Source organism: Cnephaeus nilssonii (genome assembly GCF_951640355.1).
Source record: "Cnephaeus nilssonii genome assembly, chromosome: 3".
In the NCBI taxonomy this organism is placed as follows: Eukaryota; Metazoa; Chordata; class Mammalia; order Chiroptera; family Vespertilionidae; genus Cnephaeus; species Cnephaeus nilssonii.
Genome location: NC_137074.1, coordinates 78,742,980 through 78,762,787, shown reverse-complemented (window position 1 = coordinate 78,762,787; position 19,808 = coordinate 78,742,980). Strand labels below are relative to the sequence as shown.

Here is a 19,808-nt window from a genome sequence, read left to right as displayed (position 1 = left end):
ACAGTTGAAAAAACAGTTGCTATTCCAACTTCAATTTTCAAGTTATTGTTGGGGCTGAAATTTCTCTCACCTCAAGTGTTTTTATTTTGGAAAATCTCCAAAGCACACTTTAGCCATATTCACGTAATTGAAACATGAAAAAAATAGGGATGTTTTTCAGCCACATTAAACTCTAACCAGATGCTCTTTAAACACTTTTTACATGTTCATAGCACCTTTTATTCTAGCAGAGAGTCATTTTATTCACCCTTGAATTGCATACACTATAGACAGAAAATACTAACTCTTTTAAAAGCCCTGGTAACCCACTGACACATACAATCTCCAGAGAGGATGTGAAGAGGATCCCACCGGCCTTCCTAAGTCTCCCTCTCTACTCACATCACTGGGAATCCAGGTCAAGTCAATTTAACAACATTTACTGAATACTTTCTGTGGACCAGGAGCAAAGCTGAGGAACAGTGGGAGATTGGCATGAGTATAACCAACTTGCAAAGTGAAAATGACATGCAAGATTCCTGTGAAAGGTGTCAGGGCCAGCACTCTGCCTGAACTGGCTCACCTGAAAGTCAGTGCTTCTGCCATCTTTTCTTCTATTATCCATCAAGCAGAGAGAGAAATGGCTGTGGTGTGCAGAGGAAAAGCAGGTGAAGAAAAGTTAATGACAGGTTTCCTAGAGTCCAAGAATTCTCAGGTCAGCACCCTCGGGAAAACCCCAGAGCATGACCTGGCAGCACCTGGCTCAGGCCGTGGCTGGTCCCCCCAGTAACCACTTTGACCCCTTCTACTCCCCACAGGAGAGCCAGAAGGCTCTTTTTAAAACGTGAATTGGATTTTTAACCTGGAAGGTTACACACAGCAGTTTGATTTTATACTGAGAATAATACCTACATTCCCTACCACAAACCACAAGGCCCTGTCATGACTGGGTCTCCACTTACCCCTCAGCCTTTCTCGGTTCTACTTGCTCTGCTACACCCCAGCCACACTGACCTCCTAGGGCTCCTAGAACATGCTGATCCTTTCTCATCTCGGGGCCTTGAGGTGCTTGCTCCCATACTTGGCCTGCTCCTCCTGGTCTTGATCCTTCAAATCACTCAGGTCTCCTCTGTTATCAAAAGGAGGTACTCCCCTCCCTCTCCTCTCTCTGCCACAATTTTCTCTTACTTTTTATCATGGTACTACCACAAACTAATTATCTGGCTTATTTGCTAACTTGTTTTTATTTGATTCTTCGCATAGACTTTAAAATGCTAAGACGGTTGGAACCAGTAACATCTACTTTGCAATGCCATATCTCCAGTGCTCGGATAATGACCCAACAGAGCAGATAGGCAACAAATCACTGCCAAACAGATGCATGAAGTGAATAAAACAGCAAATAATAAATTAAAAAAAAAACAATATAAGAGGGCCATCTTTTTAATGTTATTTTATGTTTCTATCACCACAAATGCTATTATACTACTGTAAATCTTCTATTTCTGTTGGAGGATTTTCATGTGTTCATTTTAACCAGGACCACCCTGACTGAACTTGAGAAGCTGAGAGGATGGACACCTAACTTACGGCCACAGTTAGAAACTTTCAGGTTTGGCACACAATGCATTCTGAATAGGGGGGATTAGCCCTTTCTCATTTTAAGGTATTTGTGGTTGAAAGCAGAGTTGCTCATATATATGTATCATGTAGTTTCTTAACTTAAGAAAAATCACAGAAGAACTTTAAAGTCAAGCACTACAACACTTAAGTATAAAGACAGCACAAGGTTTTCCTGGGAAGTTGTTGTGAAACTGGTCTGAGTGGAACACCTTTGCCATTTGGCTATGGCCTAGGACAGTGGTTGGCAAACTCATTAGTCAACAGAGCCGCAGTTTGCCGACCACTGGCCTAGGATGACCTGAACAGCTGAGCTGTTTGGAAGCTCAGAAGTGCCCTGGGTGCCTGTCCCTGCCTCCTCAGTACCATCCAGTGGCTAACAGGGAGGATTTTGAGTCTTCGGACTGTGTCCTGTCTGGTTCTTTGATCAGTGAGGACCAAGTCTGGCAGGCTGCTCGTCCATACCAGGGATGCTCTCTGCAGGCCTGGAGAAGTCCTGGGTACTTGTCTACCAGATGCACAGCAGCCTTTCTCCACTAACTCCTGATTTGCTCAGTCCTTCGTATCAATCTTTCTCCTGTTTCCTCAGTGCAAGGGAACAGGAGAAAGATTGCTAGGACGACAGTTGCTCAGCACCTAGTTTATTTGGATGAGGTTTAGCTTTCTTGCATAATTCTTGTCTTTCCATGTCACCTGATCCCCATTCCCTAGTTATTGCTTGGGATCTGGCCCCAAATAGGCAGCTCACATGGAATCATACTGCAGCCGCTCTCCCACATTCTCCCTGTAGGGTTGAAACGCCCCTCTCCCCCAATCTATGCTACTCGTCCCCATGCTGGGGCAGCCTCATCCATTGCTTGTCCCCACCCCACAGCTGGCCTCTGAGGTCCCAGTATCCTTCTTCAGGCTTATGTAGGATACATAGCACCCACTGGTGTGAAATTTAAAGCCAGGTCACACACTTTTGGTGAGTAAAACAAGAGGTAAAAATAGATGAGTCTTACATTTCTCTTCAAGTGTAACATTCCAGTGTCCCACAAAAAGCCTTCTGGTTCTAAACCCTATGCATTTCCCACTACACTTCCTTGACTATGATTTCCTGCCAAAAGGCCTCTGGTGGTTTCCCACTGCCCGTGGAGTACAGTTACTACATCTAGCATCAAAGCATCTATGGTATTTAACATTCTGGGGGCAAATAACAACTGTACTTTACCTAGTACAAAGCTGGACACCATAACCCTGTCCTCCAGGCATGGGAGCGGCTCGCCATTGCTGAACCCGTCATGCGCTCTCCTGCCCTGTGCTTCCGTCATGTCCTCTGCCGAGAATTTCCTTCTCCTTACTCCTCCCCTGGCAGGAATCTACTCCTCTCCCTCAATGTGGCCAGTTCAAGTATTTCCACCCCACCCCCACCCTGTGCAGCTTCCCTGACCTGCAGCTCAGGTTCAGTCAGACAAAATTACGTTTAGCACTACCTTATAACACCAGCCCATTAAAATTAGAATTTTGATGTGTGCCTCTCCTACTAGAGTTTTTGAGGGACCAGGATGGTGTAACGCTTTATCTGTATAGCACCGAACCTTGCATAGCACATGGTAAATTGGGAGCACACAGTAAATATCTGTTGAAGTGAACTGAAAACTGTGTACATCTGTCCTTCAGGCTATCAGAGACAACAGTTACCAAGATTAGAGCTAAAAAAATTAAACAAATTCTCTGCTGATACATGTCTATTGATAAGATGTGCAGTTAGAAAAGAAAACAAGACTAGAGTGAATTAACATTTTTAAAGGGAAGAAGGGCTGAGAGGAGAAAAAGACTTCTAACTCATTTATTTTCCTATTTAAAAAGGAACTTTCTAGCCAAAGAGAAAACATTGGTCCAACTTGGATGTTGCTGGAATTATTCCTTCTCTCCTTTTTTCTCTAGTTTTCAGAGAACCAGTTCCTATTTGAAAGAGCAATATAGGTGCAAAAATGAAGACAGCCATGCCGTGATACATCAACAAAGCTACTGAATGATCACAGCTATGCCAAGAGAAAAGCATTACATAATGACCTCAAAATAGGATGCGTGAGGAATGTCTTAGAGCTTAAACAGCTGTCACCTGGTATTTTGGCATTCTTGAAGTACATGAAGAAATAGCCCATGGAAACTGAAGAGTAAAAATTATTTGCAACAATAAGATTCTGAGGTCAAGACTATGTTTTCCTCATCTTTCTCTCCCTCTCTCTCAAAGTTAAACTGTTAGTGCCATTCTCACTTTAGAAAAATATGAAACCCTACAATATGTATAATTCCAAAACATTGCGTATAGGTTGGTTTCAAAGGAAGAGAGAGGCACTCCTCAATTACCAGGTTTTCCCAAGAATATTTCTTTATTTGGAGATGCTTTCTATTTTGTGGACTATCTAGACTTTTCATTTTTTTAATTAAATATACTAGAGGCCCAGTGCATGATTAAATCATGCATGTGTAGGGTCCCCTACACGCTTTCGCTTTCAATCACGGGGGAGCTGGATGCCTGTCCGCTGGTACACCAGACCTTTCAGAAGCCTCCGGCGCGGCGAAGGCTTCTGAAAGGCCTGGTGCCTGAGCGGACAGGCACCCAGCTCCCACGCTTTCACTTTCGATTGTGGGGGAGCTGGGTGACTGTCCGCTGGTGCACCAGGCCTTTCAGAAGCCTCCGGTGTGGCGGAGGCTTCTGAAAAGCCTGGTGCCGGAGTGGACAGGCACCCAGCTCCCTGCTTTTGATTGTCCGCGGCAAGAGGTGAGCTCGCTGCCCCAGAGGCCCCTTCTGTGCCGCAGCACAGCCATGGCGCAGATGCTGAGCTCGCGCCGCCGCTGGCGACGCGAGCTCAGCATCCTGCCGGCCCAATAGGCCACCCCGGCCACCCCAAGTCCCGCCCCCCCACGCCTCCTGGCCAATCGTGGGCATAGCAAAGGTACGGTCAATTTGCATATTTGTCTATTATTAGGTAGGATTTTATTGATTTTTTACAGAGAGGAAGAGAGAGGGATAGAGAGTTAGAAACATCGATGAGAGAGAAACATCGATCAGCTGCCTCTTGCACACCCCCTACTGGGGATGTGCCCGCAACCAAGGTACATGCCCTTGACCGGAATCGAACCTGGGACCCTTGAGTCCGCAGGCCGATGCTCTATCCACTGAGCCAAACCGGTTTCGGCACACCTTTCATTTTTATGTATAGGTCATTAAACCCATCTTAGGAAACCCATGAGGGATGGGATAATATGTGACATTTAAATCTGTCAATTTTGCTGCTGGTAAAATGTCTGTTAGAAAAAGAATTTTAAAACCCTGGAATTTAAAAATGACTGATAGGTTTAATGTGTGTTTTCCTTATTTCTTTACCTTCCAGTTCAGTGAGATGCTGTTCCAACTTTGCTTTCCTCTAGGGTTGCATCTTTCCTTTGTCCACTTTGTCAGTACATATTTATTGTGCACTGGCTGTGTGCTGCGGCCAGGGCCATGATGTTGGGAGGTGCACTCCGCTCTCCAGGAACTCCCGGGCTATCAGGGAGAGACGAGTATGCTGGCAATTGCAATGAAGTGCGACTGAGGCTAAGGTGTGGTTAAGCTCTGGGTGCCTTGGGAATACCATGGAGGAACACAGTCCACCCAGGGTGGGGAGAGGACAGTGGGAAGGATGGGATCTGGAACCTGGGACAAGAAAATGTGAGGCAGACACAGAGAGCTGGCTCTGAGGTCCTGTGATCCAGTTCTACTATCAAGAACCCCATGGTTCTTTTATCAATTTTTTTTACAATTCATCAAAACAAACAAAAAAGGAGAAACAAATCACCCCATTTTCAAGAACTTGTACTATCTATCTCTTTCAACACCTTCCAGACATCTGTAGTAACAACGGCTTGTCAAAGTTGAGCAAAAAGCACAGGGGTAGGTTTTCCTGGATCACTTTCAGGCCATCAACTGACAGACTCACAGAATGTTAGTGCCCAAACAGCACTAAGATGTGATCTTCTTTTCAGTGCAAAACCTCCACAGGGGAGGAAGCTCAGAGTCAATGAAAAAATGACCACTACAGGATTAGGAGTATTTTTTCTTCACATTTCCCATCTTTATTTGGTTGCCCGTGAGTAGGCAGGAATATGAAGCTTTAGAGAAGCCGTTCTCTTTCCTAGAGGGATTGGGGCTGATGGAGCTGAAAACTGTCAGGACCAAGAAAGGAGCTGTCAGGGTTACACACAGGCAATGAGCGAATAAATAAAGAGTTTGGGAATAACAAGAGCACTGTAAGTGAAGGGAGTTACAAATGTGGAAAAGGTAAAAAGCTAGAATGCCTATGGCATCAGATTGTAACTGGAGCTATCAATGTGCTTTCACTGTGTGTAACAGAGACAGACAGAGAAACAGATATGGCTGTGTGTGTGTGTGTGTGTGTGTGTGTCTATTTCCCAGTTCTTTTGGTTGAGAGGGCCTGAAAGCAATGGGAACATTTCAGGTCAGTGAGCACACCCAATACCCAGATCTCCATTTCCATATAAGATTTTCCATAAAGGACCCAGGTCTTCCAGAAAATGTGGCTAATTCCAGGGCTCAGTAGAGAAAGTATAAGATGCACTTGGGACATTTTCTTGTGCCAGAAAGCAAGAAAGTGTTCAGGGAACACAGCTTGAAGAGGCCCCCACTGGCCAAATCTGAGATAATCTAGGCATCAAAATAAATAATGATATTAATGTTTTATAGTCTACTGACTAAAATAGGAACCCACAAGTGCATATTGATATAGATAAATACAAAAATAAACAGGGAGAAGGGAAAGCTCTTCCTGCAGTAGACAGTTTATTTAGGAGCAATATATTTACATAATCTAAGTGTCTTCCCACAAAATATTTATTAATTGCAAAGGAGAGAAATCTGGCAGATGCCACCTTAACCAAGTAGGGCTGGTATGGACCAACTCCATTTATGAGTCTCCTGATATGATTAACCAAGAAGCATTGCTTCTCTAGTATTGCTGCAAAAAATGCACAAACTCAGTCTTATTGAGGAAACATCACACAACCCTAAATTGAGGCACAGTTTACTCTTCAAAAATGTCAAGTCACAAAAGACTTTAAGGAAAGGCTGCAGGACTGTTTAAAATTAAAGGAGACCCTTGACAACTAAATGTAACATATAATGCTAGACCACAGAAAAAAAGTAATTTTTCCCCTATAAAAGATATTATTATTGAGACATTTGGTGAAAAATGGAATGGGAATCGTGGACTAGAAATTAATATTGTATCAATGTTAACTTACTGAATTTGATTGTCATGCTGTGGTTATGCAGAAGATTGTATTTACCTTCTAGAATAGTAACACTAAAGTATATAAACTGATTCAGAAAAATATAAACACACATACTCTATATCAACATATATTGTTTTTCTTATTTGGTCACCAATACAGGACTAATTTAAAGGAATGCTGTACAGATTACATACGAATTCACAGACTGAGCACTGGTCGGTAGTGGGTTTGTCTGGCAGAGGACCTGCTACCTAACGAGTGCCTCAATACACACTTGCTGAAAAAATGAGCAAGTTCCTTTTTTCTGCCCCTCCTACTTCAGTTGGACCAAGCGATGGCACTTAAAGAAATTTAGATTCTTCAAATTTTAGCAATCTAATGTGTGAGATTTCTCTTAACACCCGAGTAAGATAAAACAAACACTGGAATAACAATAAGTACCACCACACATTTGGATGCTGCTCTAAAGTTTGCTCAGCACTTGGTACTCACATCTCATGTGACAGTGAACGGAACAGGCAGGCATTCAAGTTCAAGTTCAACACAGTGTTAATAACAGCGACTCTCTCCACTGCCTTGGGTTATGGCTGTCAAAGAGGTCATGCCCTTGTTATTTAAAAAATCTCAAGCAAGGCTGCATCGGTTCATGGCTGCAGGGTACAGAAGGAGGTGCAACTGCATGTCCATCTGGGCCTCTGTTCCTAAGATGCTGGCACTGCTGCTTGTTTGTGGTTCACAGTGTATTTGGGGCAGTGACAGGGCAGAGAAGGGGACTCAGGTTGTGACTGGGAGGTTTCTTCTCTCAGCCAAGATGTGCACATGAATTTGAAATTACCCAAGAGGGTGTTTCAGAGCTGCCTGCCAAAGAGTGGTGTCTTCTAATCTGGAGAGCAGCTGCTGGGCACAGGCATGCAAACACACACACACACACACACACACACACACACACACACACACACACACACTCTCTCACAGAGCCTATACCTGCCACTACTTGTCTTCTCTGGGCAGATGGCTCCTGGCTTTTGGGTCACCTCATTCCGCAGCCCAGTCCTGTTAGGTCCTTTCTTCCGTGGAGACTGGCAAGCCGTGGGGTGAGGGATTCTGCAAGGTCGCCTGTCTTCAGAGTATGAAGGACGCTGGCCGGCGAGTGAAGAGGGTTATATTTAGTGTTTGGGCCCAGTTAGTGCTGGGCTCCCCACTGCCTCTCCTTTACAGAACCGTCAGTGGCCCCTGGTTGCAAATACTCGGTGGCTTTGAAGCCCCCAGAACAAAAACTGAGAGAGTGTGCAAAAAGAAAAGAAGAAAACATTGGTGCTGGTCCTTGGATTCCACGATTGGATTTTGGTGGGATAAGAGTGGACTGCTGGGTGTGATCAAGCAAAGGTGCCTGTGCGGTGAGGTAAGTGTCCCAATCGCTTCTGAGGACAGGCTTTGGGGATGTTTCTGTGTAATCCAACATCCGGGAATTGCCAACACTGCTGCTCTCCAGGAGCAGGATCTTCTGGATATAATCAAGGGGATGCAGTAATCTCAGGTATGATTAAGAGCTTATGATGATGATTTTTAGACTAATATGAGTAAGAGCTGCTTGCAAAATAGAACTATCCTGACAATTACTTTTGCCAAAATGGTAGGCATGCAAGAAAACCAAAATGAAATTTTAAATTGTTCTCCTCTTAAGAGTAAGACAAATGGTTACAAAGTTAAAAAATGGTTTGGGCAAAAAACTTGCATTGTTAATTGTTGATTTTATAAACTGATGTGAGTGATCAATACATAATTTCAGAACCGTCATGATGTGATGAAAATGGAAAATTATACTGGATAGGCAAGATTGAAGAGGAGGAATTCTCTTTTCATGGAAAGACAGAAGAAACTAACATAAAATGGCAACTAGAGTACCTTCTTCTTTATTTTTGTTCCCATTTCTTTAATGCTAAGATTTGGTGAATGGGAGACAGAGAACAGAAGCAGACTTTTGAGGCAGGATTTTTGGAAGGTCCTGAGGGGCAGTGGTGGTAGTTAGCTATCACCTCAAAGAACATGATTGGATATCCACTGCACATCACATCTCAATGTCAATAGGAAATGATGCTGGATTGCGCCAAATAATACCAGAGAAAGTTCTGCTCATTGCACTTGCTCAATAGGAATATTAGTCAACGTTTAGGGTGATTGCATAGTTTTGAATACTGGAGCCCCAGTCAACAGAGAATATAAATATGTCAGCTACAATACTTGATATAATCATTGCTATTTCTCTTCATAATGACAGATGATCACATGTCTCCCCCCCACCCCCCCGGGCCCCCCGATATCTGTGCAAGTCTCAAGAAGGATTACAAGAGGTGCAATGTATATACAGGGGTGGGCAAAAGTAGGTTTACAGTTGTGAGTATGTAAAACAGTTCATTCTTGTATTAGGAACAACTAATGGGTAAACCAACTTTTTCCCAACCCTGTATTGCTTAACTACACTCACCATGCTCCATGTTTGCAGCAAGATTGTATAAAGGAGGGCATGGAATATCGTACTACTGGAGAGAATTCTCTCAAATTAAGGCAATATTCCTCCAGCTGCAAAAAAAAAAAAAAAAAAAAAAAAAAAAAATGCTTTTCCTACAACGACACTTTCTAAGATACAGGTATACCTTGTTTTATTGTGCTTTGCTTTATTGCACTTCATGGATATTGTGTGTATATGTGTGTATGTGTGTGTGTTTTAAAACAAACTTAAGGCAAGACCCTCCCTCCACCAACAAAAGATTACAACTCACTTTAGTATATGTGCTGCCGAAGCGAGCACAAGATTACAACTCACTTTAGTATACTTGCTTTATTGCAGTGGTCTGAAATTGAACCACAATATCTCTGAGGTGTGCCTGTATCAATTTTCTATGCCTCAAAAACCAATATTCCAAGTAAATATATCTCCACAGAATCAGTTGACAGTATTATGAAACTCCCATAAGCCTCTCTAATAAAATGGTAATATGCAAATTAACCATCACTCTGCTACATAAGCCACGCCCACCAGCCAAGCCACGCCCACCAGCCAATCAGGGAGAGTATGCAAATTAACCCCAATCCAAGATGGCTACAGCCACAGAGAGCAAGGTTTCCCAGGTAACAGAGGAAGCCAAGCTTTACATAGCCGTTGCAGGCCTAAGCCTCCACTCAAGCTACAAAGTTTCAATTATAGAAGGTAACCAAATTCAAACAAAGGCAGAATGGAGCTTGAGAGAGCAGGCCAGGGTTGCCGGCGGCAACAGGGGAAGCAAAGCTTTCTGCACACCCTGGCCGGGCTCACCCACTTAAGGCTACAAAGTTTCAACTGTAGAAGGTGAATTAACTGCCACAGAAATGGCTGCCGGAGCCCCAGGCTTGGCTCTGCTCCAGGCTACAAAGTTTCAATTGTAGAAGGAAAATAAATTCCAGATACCAGGGCCTCCCCTTGGGTTGCCAGGGGGCGTGGCCGGCCTGCAAACCACCACAGGCCCCTCGCTCAGGCCGCCCCACACCCCAAGGGAACCCCCACCCTTATCTGTGACACCCTTCAGGGCAAACCAGCTGGCCCCCACCCGTGCACCAGGCCTCTATCCTATCTAATAAAAGTAATATACAGATTGATCATCACTGCAACACACAATATAGCTGCCCCCTGTGGTCAAAGATCCTGCCACCATGTGGACACAAGATGGCCACTACAAGATGGCCAGCAGGAGAGGGCAGTTGGGAGGCACCCGGCCTGCAAGGGAGGGCAGTTGTGAGGGACCAGGCCTGAAAGGGAGGGCAGTTGAGAGGGACCAGGCTTGCAAGGGAGGGCAGTTGGAGGTGATCAACCCTGCAGGAGAGGGCAGTTAGGGGTGACCAGGCTGGCAGAGGAGAGAAGTTGGGGGCAAACAGGCTGGCAGGGGAGCAGTTAAGCATCAACCAGGCTGGCAGCAGAGTGGTTAGGGGGTGATCAGGCTGGCAGGCAGAAGCAGTTAGGGGCAATCAGGAAGGCAGGCAGGCAAGCAGTTGGGAACCAGCAGTCCTGGATTGTGAGAGGGATGTCTGACTGCCCGTTTAGGCCCGATCCCACCAGGATCGGGCCTAAACGGGCAGTCGGACATCCCTCCAGGAGTCCCAGATTGGAGAGGGTACAGGCTGGGCTGAGGGACAACCCCCCCGCCTTGCACGAATTTCGTGCATCGGGCTTCTAGTATTTAATTAAAAATCAGCATAAATAACTTAAGAGCTATTTGCTACTGAAAAATTTTAAAGGCAGATAATGTTGAGGGGTTATTTCTACTTTTTTTCTAACAAATATGTAGGGCAATTAAGGCATGTCTACGCTGATGAGAATTTTCCAAATAATTTCCCAAAGCAATGTGGGTTTGGGTTTTTATGATAACCAATGCAAAAAAAAAATTGGTAAAATTCTGGGCAAAGGACAGTATTGATTATAAACAAAGAAGTACAATTTAAAAAAAGAGTTCAGTTTCTAAGGATGGGAAAAGACTAAAAGTAAAGGGCCCTGCAGTCTCTCTTCAGAAGAGTCCATATTATTCTTTGTTTTAAAGCAAAATTTTCATTACCACTGAAATACATGCCTTGTTTCTCTAAAATGTTGCATTAAAACATTTTTAAAATGTTAGTTGCTTGAACTACTGACCATCAGTATTTAATAGCAATTCATGCTGAGCACAAAATTAATTTTTTTCCTGTTTCATTATAATTGGGGGAAGCACTTTTATAGTAAAGGGCTTAATTTGTTTTCTCATTTGTTTCTTCATTCAGCAAATGTTTTAGAGTGCTTACTATGTGCTGGGATTTTTGGGATGCAGCAGTGAATTAGGCAAATATGGTTTCCACATCCCGAGTGTAGGAATCTTCACAGAGGGTCCCATTACTGGTGATTTGAACCTCTGTATTGTTCATATTGTTTACCAGGTAAATAAGTGTTTTCTCCCTCATTTCTGATAAAAAGGAAACTTAAGGACACCCCACCCCAATTATGTTTTTCTACTTTATAAAGGTTATTTAGTGTCTGTGAGAATTGGAGACAAGGCCACAGACTAAATCAAATAGTCAAGTTCGAATATACATTGTAGTGCAAGTTCCTGCGCTTTCTTGAAGGATGCTGACATTTCTGCTGTTTTAAACTACAGGTATTAGATAAAAGGCTCCCATACTGGTAGGCTGTTCCTTTAGAATTGGGTCAGACAGGAAGTCCCTAAGGAAGACATTAGAACCAAGTTGGTACTATAGTCTCATAGCGATCTGGGATTCAAATGTGATGGAAGTTCAAGATGTCTCTGTCTAATCTGTCGGAGAGAATTGGGCAGTCACTGGAGGCTGCATCTGAAAGAGTGGCCGTCTTGTGTTTCTCACCTTGGTGGAGGAGATGTTATTAGGGCATCAATCATAACATCAATGTCATTTTATGCCAATGAAGTGCTTTACATTGTTTATGGAATTTCAGTATCAGTCACTCACTTCATCCTATGGTCACCGCACACAAAAGGAAAGGCAGGTATTATTCCCTGTTCAGCAGGTGGAAAACTAGGTTTTAGTTGTTGAAGAGACTAGCCCAGCTAACTTCTCTCTAATGCACAGTGTCATTAAGTAATTTCTCAAATGAAAGACTAGAAAAATTCTGAGTTTTCAACATGAGTACTCACAGCTCCTACCTACTGCTTGAGGTGGAAGCAGACACTGGAAACGATGCCACTAGAGGAGAGTTTCTGGCCTCCCCACACATATCCTCTTCCTGCCTCTATTTCCCTTCTGGGTACTCACCCTGCAGTTCCTTCCTCTGGATCTTGAAAAATCAGTTTAGTTGCTAAAAGAGGTAAAAGCTACTGCCTCTTTGTCTCCTCCCTCCCTCGCTCCTTCCCTTCCTTTATTATTATTTTTTTTTGGACAGAAACAGTAGAGTATATTCACCTGTATGTAAATGCAAGTGGAGTTTTAAAACTGTTAGTGAGTGCTACCACCAGCCTGGCAACATAAAACACTGTCTCCTCAGATCAGTGCTACTGCCCGCCCAGTCTAGGTCCTGCTTCTGGTGGAAGCATAAGTGGGCCTTGAGAAAAGCAGTTCATCATGGGTAGAGAGAACATCACAGGAAAACCTTCTCTACATGGAAACATGGAAAAGCACGGCCAACTGAGAGCCATATCAAGATAGGCGGAGCTGAACAGAGCAGTCTTCGTGGAAGAGGAGGCCTTTTTGATATATTTTGAGAGAGCACACTGATCAGCTGTAACTAAACTGCTGAGGGTGACAGTGTGTAGGCTACCAGACACAGTTAGTACTATCGGGTACTACCCATGACCAATCAAATACACGAGACTTCATTTCTTCCTTACATTTTCCCTGGAATTTATTGTCTACCTATTTAAAGTTTGCTGCAATTGTTTGGAAACTTGAAGCTCCTTTGCCGTCGTACTGGTGGCTAAAAATGAATGCCGTCGGTCTTCATGATGGGTCTAGGGACAATCCTTCACGAGGGAAGTAGCATTCGGGGAGGATAGCGAGGTGGACAAGGCACAGGCCGCTTTTGTGCTTCTCCTCAGAGCCGCAGCTCCTGGCCTGGAAACAAAGAGGCGGAGGCAGCTGCCTCTGAGCCCTGGATTTAAACTACCAGGTTGTGACGAGGGACACCAACATCTTGGTTTTCAGCTGCTCTGAACATCTTCACAGGAAGCTATTTTAAGAACCTTTGCATTTGATCAGGGAGCATGCGGGGTTAAGCCTTGTGCTTTCCATTTCAGTTTCAGATTCTAAGCAGGTGCACTTAGTAGTTCAGAATTTAAAAACATTATTACTGTATATCACCCCAACCAATGCGAAAATAACTTTATATTAAGGGAAAAATGTATGTTATTGAGATGGAGACTTGTTCCTTAAATAAAATTAGCTTTTAAGAGATGAATTAAAAAAAAAATCACTGTTATTTTCCATCATAATTTTTGTTTGGCAATTTTTGGTTAAAAATATAAAAAAATAAATAAGGCCATTTGCTAGAGTTAGAACTACCTATAACTATTTGTGCTAAGGCCCATAATGTAACCCTATATTCTACTTATTGTGCTTAGAATATTGTGGACAAGGATACCAGCATATTATGAATATCCAGGATCGTCTGACAATATTAAACTGTGATTTCCCTCTTGAACTTTGACAATTAGAGAAAAATATCCTCTAAGACTCATCCCACTCTCTGATGCTACATAGAGCTGAAACAAAAGGAAAGGCAGTACAAAACAAAAATAATTTTTAAAAAAATGTTTTAAGCTAAGCATTTCTAAATCCCTGTAACATTTACATAGGTCTTTCCCGTCTGTTGAAACTATTCTCTAATCATCCACCAGACACACATGCATTGGAACTGGAATTGTTCATTTCAGTTTTATGTCCTGACTGTTTCCATGGTTATATGATTGTATGAGTTGCCAAATTTGCAGGATTGTACACTATACAAGGTGAACTTTACTGCATGTAAATCATACCTTAATAAAATAAATGCAAAAACGATGTTAAGAATCACTATCTATGTGGCTCCACATAAAAGCCTTCCATTGCAAACTTCAATCCACATATTCTGCTTTCATGTTGATGTACTGAGTGCTTGCAGAGGTTTTCAGTGAGAAAAGATAAAAACAGAAATTTTAGGGTACTAAAATAAACAAAGGAAAAAGAATGCGTGACAAACAACTGATAGAGTCCACCCCCACTTGCCATTACACAGAGGAAGAACTGAGGCCTGTGTGTTTCCCAAAGTCTCAGAACTAGTTAGTTGCAGGGAAAGACACATCTTTCTCTGGAGATAGTTAAAAGTGATCAAGCTACAGAAATTCAACTCTCTAATTACTCTCCTGCAACACTGTCAAAATTGCATGGTCTGATGGAAAAAGCCACAGGCAAAAACCTCACGTTGCTGCCTCCCAAATGCTGTGTTGAGAAACTGGCCAAAGACTGCTGGCTTCTGACAAATACACAATTACAAGGGAAAATCAGTTCATTTTAGTGGTCAGTAGACATTATTGCATGCATGGTACTTGCTAAAAGCAAGAGTCACCACCCTGTTGCCACCACCACCACCACAGCCTACACTCACTATGGGAGAATATCACAAAAAAAGATGGCCCTGGCCATGTTTGGGAGGGGCAAACATTTATTCATTGGTTTATTCATGTAACAAACAAATGCTAGACACTTTCTGGGCCCTACAATCCAGTGTTGATCTTGGAATTATAACATAGTAGCATCTAGATAAGGAGCAATGTTCAACCACTAGAACATACTAAGGGCTGTTTGAATATAGAAATACCAGACAAAATCTCAGTTAAAACTAAACCAATAAATGAATTTTTTATTATCCTATCTAATAATAGACAAATATGCAAATTGACCATACCTCCGACACACCCACAAAGCCACGCCCACAAGCCACACCCACAATCCAATCAGAGCGAGTATGCAAATTAACCCAAACCAAGATGGCTACAGCCACAGAGAGCAAGGTTTCCTAGGTAACAGAGGAAGCCAAGCTTTCCGCCTGCCCTGGCCCGGCCTAAGCCTCCACTCGAGCTACAAAGTTTCAATTATAGAAGGTAAACAAATTCAAACAAATGGCGGCAGAATGGAGCTTGAGAGAGCAGGCCAGGGTTGCCGCCGGCAACAGGGGAAGCAAAGCTTTCCGCACACCCTGGCCGGGCCCACCTGCTTAAGGCAACAAAGTTTCAATTAAAACCCCAACACAAATGGCTGCCAGCCACGGAGGGAGCCCCAGGCTTGGCTCCGCTCCAGGCTACAAAGTTTCAATTGTAGAAGGAAAATAAATTCCAGATACCAGGGCCTCTGCTTGGGTTGCCAGGGGTTGTGGCCGGCCTGCAAACCACCACAGGCCCCTTGCTCTGGCTGCCCCACACCCCAAGGGAACCCCCACCTGATCCGGGACGCCCTTCAGGGCAAACCAGCTGGCCCCCACCCCTGTACCAGGCCTCTATCCTATCTAATAAAAGAGTACTATGCAGATTGATCATCACTGCAACACACAATATAGCTGCCCCCATGTGGTCAAAGATCCTGCCCCCATGTGGACACAAGATGGCCACCACAAGATGGCCAGCAGGAGAGGGCAGTTGGGAGGCACCCGGCCTGCAAGGGAGGGCAGTTGAGAAGGACCAGGCCTGCAAGGGAGGGCAGTTGGAGGTGATCAGCCCTGCAGGAGAGGGCAGTTAGGGGTAACCAGGTCGGCAGAGGAGGGAAGTTGGGGGCAAACAGGCTGGTAGCAGAGTGGTTAGGGGGTGATCAGGCTGGCAGGCAGAAGCGGTTAGGGGCAATCAGGAAGGCAGGCAGGCAAGCAGTTGGGAGCCAGCAGTCTTGGATTGTTGAGAGGGATCCCAGATTGGAGAGGGTACAGGCTGGGCTGAGGGACAACCCCCTTCCGTGCACGAATTTCGTGCACCGGGCCTCTAGTAATACATAATGCCTAAGAGCATGGGCTTGCCCGGATGGCATCATGGGTTCTAATTCCAGTTCTGTGTGATCTTCAAGTTACTTAAACTTACAAAGCTTTCAGATTCCTCAATCATAAAATGGAGATAAAAACTACGTTCCTTGTTGGGAGCAATAAAATGAGAAATATAAAGTGTTAAGTACAATTAGTGGCACACAGTGTTCAACAATCAGGAGCTATTATTATTATTATTATTATTTTTTAAAAAAAATATTTATTTTATTGATTTTTTACAGAGAGGAAGGGAGAGGGATAGAGAGTCAGAAACATCGATGGGAGAGAAAGATCGATCAGCTGCCTCCTGCACACCTCCTACTGGGGATGTGCCCGCAACCAAGGTACATGCCCTTGACTGGAATCGAACTTGGGACCTTTCAGTCCGCAGGCCGACGCTCTATCCACTGAGCCAAACCGGCCAGGGCAGGAGCTATTATTATTAAGATAGAAAACTCCCACCATGGGAGTTTTCTATCTTAATAATAATAGCACAGATTGGGTCTAACAAAATTCTATCTTGAAAAAGTAGTATGGCCATAGCTGGTTTGGCTCAGTGGATAGAGCGTCGGCCTGTGGACTGAAGGGTCCCAGGTTTGATTCCAGTCAAGGGCACATGCTCAGGCTGTGGGCTCAATCCCCAGTAGGGAGCGTGCAAGAGGCAGTCAATCGATGTTTCTCATCATTGATGTTTCTATCTCTCTCTCCCTCTCCCTTCCTCTCTGAAACCAATAAAAATAAATAAATAAATAAATAAAAAGTGGTATGCCAGGTACTTCTGAGAAATGAATAAATGCTACAAGGCCCAGAACACACACAGACACAAAACTTTGGATTCCTTGGACCAAATTAAGAACACTGGGGCTAGAAACATCATCTAGAAACTAAGGGACCTGACATCTGAATGATGCGTTGTCTTTGGGACCCTAAGAACCACTACTTTAAACACTACACACCCACACACAGGTATGAATTTAAAATGCCAAATTTTGTGGTTTTGGCATTTAAAACAAAACAAAACAAAAACCCAGAAAATTGATTATTTAAAGCAAACCATTAATTTCCTTAATCTATGTTAAAGATAGAAATATCTGTCTTTCCTGAGATTCTCTAGCCATAGTCAAGTGACTAATTCTGCCCCCCTCCCAATTATTTTGCTCTTTCCTGCCATAAAATTTAAATCATGTAATGAAACTTCCACACTCACAAAGTAAAAACTTCTGGGCTCACAGCCCAGAGGATTCTGAGGAGACAATGAAATTCTAAATGTGTGTAACTTATTTCAGAATGGGAAATGACTTCCCCCATATAGCAGTAATTATATAAGTCTACCTTGGGAGAATGTTATTGGGAGAGCATTAAATGACTCCTTTTAAAACAAGGCACTTCCACAGGGTTTTACTTGTTCTTTCCTAATTTGGAAAGAGAGTATTTGTACACAAACTAGCAAGTTCTCCTATCCTGATGTTAGGTCAGATTTCAGAGAGACTGTACTGGTGCAGTAGATACCTGCCCAATGTGTGAAAGGAAGGCTCCAGCTCAAACTATGACGGCTGTAGATCCATCACTCTTCTTTCTTTTTCTTTTTTTCATGCTGTAATATCTGTAACTAAGTACAAAGACTCTTCCAATCATGTCACATAGAGATCATTTCACCCAGTGCTGTTTGCCACCAGTCTCTTGCCTCTCTCCAGCAATGGTGAAGCGGATGCCCTTAAAGTAAGCAAAGTCACCAGGAAATTCCAGTACCTGCAAATTGCTGAAAGAGGCCAGAATGCCTACTGAAGCGAGAAAAACTTGAATTTACCCCAAATTCATATGTATTTAGTAATTTTCCCAGATGGTATCATAAAACTACAATCATGACCTAAATAGTCTAGTTGTTTCAGCGAGAATTCTATTATTATGTTCTCATCCACATCTGGATAGTTCATTTGTACAAGGCAATTTCAGTTGCAGAGAGCTCAAAAGGTCCAGCCTGGTCTAGTGGAACTAATCTGTATATAAATAATAATTTTTTTTGACACTATGGAAGAACCTAAAGATTTTCACTTGTACTTACAGACCTAAACAGTAGTTCAGTTTGAATTGGTAGCTACAAATTTACATCTCTTGGCTGTGTTTCAAAATATACAAGTATTTAATGCTTTCAGAGTTAGATCAGATACATGCTAGTGGCAAAATGCCAATTGCCATTTTAATGGGGCTTTCGCATTTCTACCCTTTGCCCCACTGACCAGAAAACATTTTTCTTGGTGTTTCCTTTAGCACACGTCAGTTATCTTACTAATTTTCAGTACAATTATACCTCACTATCCACAGGGGATTGGTTCCTGGACCACTGAGGACACCAAAATCTGCATATGCTCAAGTCTCTTATATAAAACTAGAGGCTCGATGCACAGATTCATGTACCGGTGGGGTCCCTCAGACTGGCCTGCAGGGATTGGGCCGAAACCAGCTCTCTGACATTGCTCGAGGGGTCCTGGCTTGTGAGGGGGCGCAGGCCAGGTCGAGGGATCCCACTGGTGCACGATTGGGTTGGGGAGGGACTGCGGGAGGGCTCCAGGGCGTGTCCGGCCCGTTTCGCCCAGTCCTGATCAGCCGGACCCCAGCAGCAAGCTAACCTACTGGTCGGATCATCTGCCCCCTGGTGGTCAGTGCGCGTCATAGTGACTGGTCAAATGGTCGAATGAACGGTTGGACACTTAGCATATTAGGCTTTTATTATATATGATGGTATAGTATTTGTATATATCCTATGTACATCCTCCTATATACTTTAAATCATCTCTAGATTACTTATAATGCCTAATACAATGTAAATGCTATGCAAATAGTTGTTATACTGTATTGGTTTGCCAAAATGACAAGAAAAACCATCTCTACACATTCAGCACAGATGCAACCATCATAGGTCTAACTACAATAGTACATCAGCAACAGTGTAACATTTTTCTTACGAGTATTTTCTATCTGTGGTTTGTTGAATTGGGGGATGAGCAACATGTAGTTATAGAGGGCCAACTGTAGCTTTTTTTTTTTTCTTTTTAAGCAGCAAAATAACCTCAGTTACTTAAAATTTTCCAAATGTGAGAATATACTATAGGAATCAGAGTATAGCTCGGGATTAGTGGAACAACCAGTCGGACACCACATGCAGGAATCAGATGAGGTTGAACTCATCTGAAGGATTCCCCAGGAAGCTTACATTCTCAGCAGGAAGGCAAGCAGCATGCCCGAGCACAGGCAAGGGTGTGAGCTTCTGGGTCCTACAACCCTTACCAGGGAAGCAAAGTTACGGATGAGGATGCCCATGCACAAAGGCAGATCTCCTTTTCAACTAAGATCATTCTTTAGCTCTCCACTGCTCTTTGAGCCAAAGTGGGATTTTTAAAGACAGTTCTTCACAGGGTGACTA

The 19,808-nt window shown here is 43.4% G+C and overlaps 1 protein-coding gene across 4 annotated transcripts in view; it reads right to left on the bottom strand.

Annotated features, from left to right (window-relative positions):
- Nucleotides 1–19,808, bottom strand: part of CMSS1 (cms1 ribosomal small subunit homolog) — a 402,242-nt gene that overhangs the window by 66,796 nt on the left and 315,638 nt on the right. Inside the window, exons 1-2 of one of the 4 annotated variants that reach the window (XM_079767141.1) lie at nucleotides 2,813–2,828; nucleotides 563–623 (exon numbers count right to left, since the gene is read on the bottom strand). The exons of 2 other annotated variants lie outside the window; for them this stretch is intronic. Coding sequence is in view for 1 of the 2 variants with exons in the window: in XM_079767139.1 (XP_079623265.1) it covers nucleotides 2,813–2,912 (100 nt within the window). In the remaining variant the exon portion in view is untranslated. Of the gene's footprint in view, nucleotides 1–562; nucleotides 624–2,812; nucleotides 2,928–19,808 lie in introns of those variants that run through there. One more of the 4 variants, XM_079767139.1, reaches the window with a different exon arrangement.